Genomic DNA, 1,004 nt, shown 5'->3' with positions numbered 1-1,004 from the left:
TATATGTGTGTGTGTGTGTGTGTGTGTGTGTATACATACTCCATGCCATCGGTGGATACGCATTTCCGTATGAATGTGCACGTGCCAAGGTGGATACAAATCTGAGAGCATAGATATATGGTCAAAGGATATGGGATGTGCGCACAATATAATACACAAGTACGTATCTGATAGTATAGATATATGTCCATGTAATTATAGATATATGTTTTCGTTACTAAATACATCTCTTAATTGTGTCGGTACTTAAAAATTCATTGCATTGAATGTAGAGGCGCAAGGAGTATGCAACAATATGCCTGCATCGTTGTTCGTATGTAACGAGCAACAATACCCTCCATTGAACGTACGACTACTCACAGTCTCGCACGCTATATTGAGAACAGAAACATTACTACATATCGTAGATGTCAACCCACAACTAGAAGCACACATGTAATGCATTCCTGTTGTAGTCAACACCTGAGTTCGTTCGGAGGGCCTTATGGTACCTGATAGCCGCAGCAGCCTCCGACTACAGACCACGTACTTAACCGGGTGATAAGCGGTTAACATACCTTATTTGCAGCCTGTACTTCATGCAGTTTCTTTAATTCCTCAACGTCTTTCTCGTGTCTAGCTCTCATATCTAAAATGCATTGCCTCTGGTGTTGAGAGAATGAAAAGGACGGTTGTGGTTTATCGCAAACCTGACATTTGATGTCGTTTAGCTTAGGAGCCGATGACCCCATGCTCTTCATATACTTGCTCATTGTGCCGTTTATGTGCTTTCGATCACGTACCAACTGAAGTTCTGTGTAACGCTATGTAGTCGATCCGACTTTGTGTGTGTAGTACTTTACACCCAGCTGTGGTATGTATATACATATGCGGCGAATTAATATATTTTTAATCCAATGTAATCAATCGTAAGCCCTGACAGCCCCTGAGGCCCTGAACTAAGAACTTCAACTAAAAGTCCTGAAACCGAGGCCACGGCCGTCATGTCCAAAAAAGGAGCTTTT

At 42.0% G+C, this 1,004-nt stretch overlaps 1 protein-coding gene across 1 annotated transcript in view; it reads right to left on the bottom strand.

The window, feature by feature from the left end:
* SARC_07527 (hypothetical protein) overlaps nt 1-752 on the bottom strand; it is a gene marked incomplete at its 5' end in the record, with an annotated part of 9,869 nt that extends 9,117 nt beyond the window's left edge. Inside the window, one exon of the mRNA XM_014298532.1 lies at nt 558-752. Within this exon, the coding sequence (XP_014154007.1) occupies nt 558-752 (195 nt within the window). The remainder of the gene's footprint in view (nt 1-557) is intronic.
* Between the last annotated feature and the right edge of the window lie 252 nt (nt 753-1,004).

This window comes from Sphaeroforma arctica (genome assembly GCF_001186125.1).
Source record: "Sphaeroforma arctica JP610 unplaced genomic scaffold supercont1.604, whole genome shotgun sequence".
NCBI classification, from domain to species: Eukaryota; class Ichthyosporea; order Ichthyophonida; genus Sphaeroforma; species Sphaeroforma arctica.
Note: the sequence above shows the minus strand (reverse complement) of the source record. Positions and strands in the feature narration are given on the sequence as shown.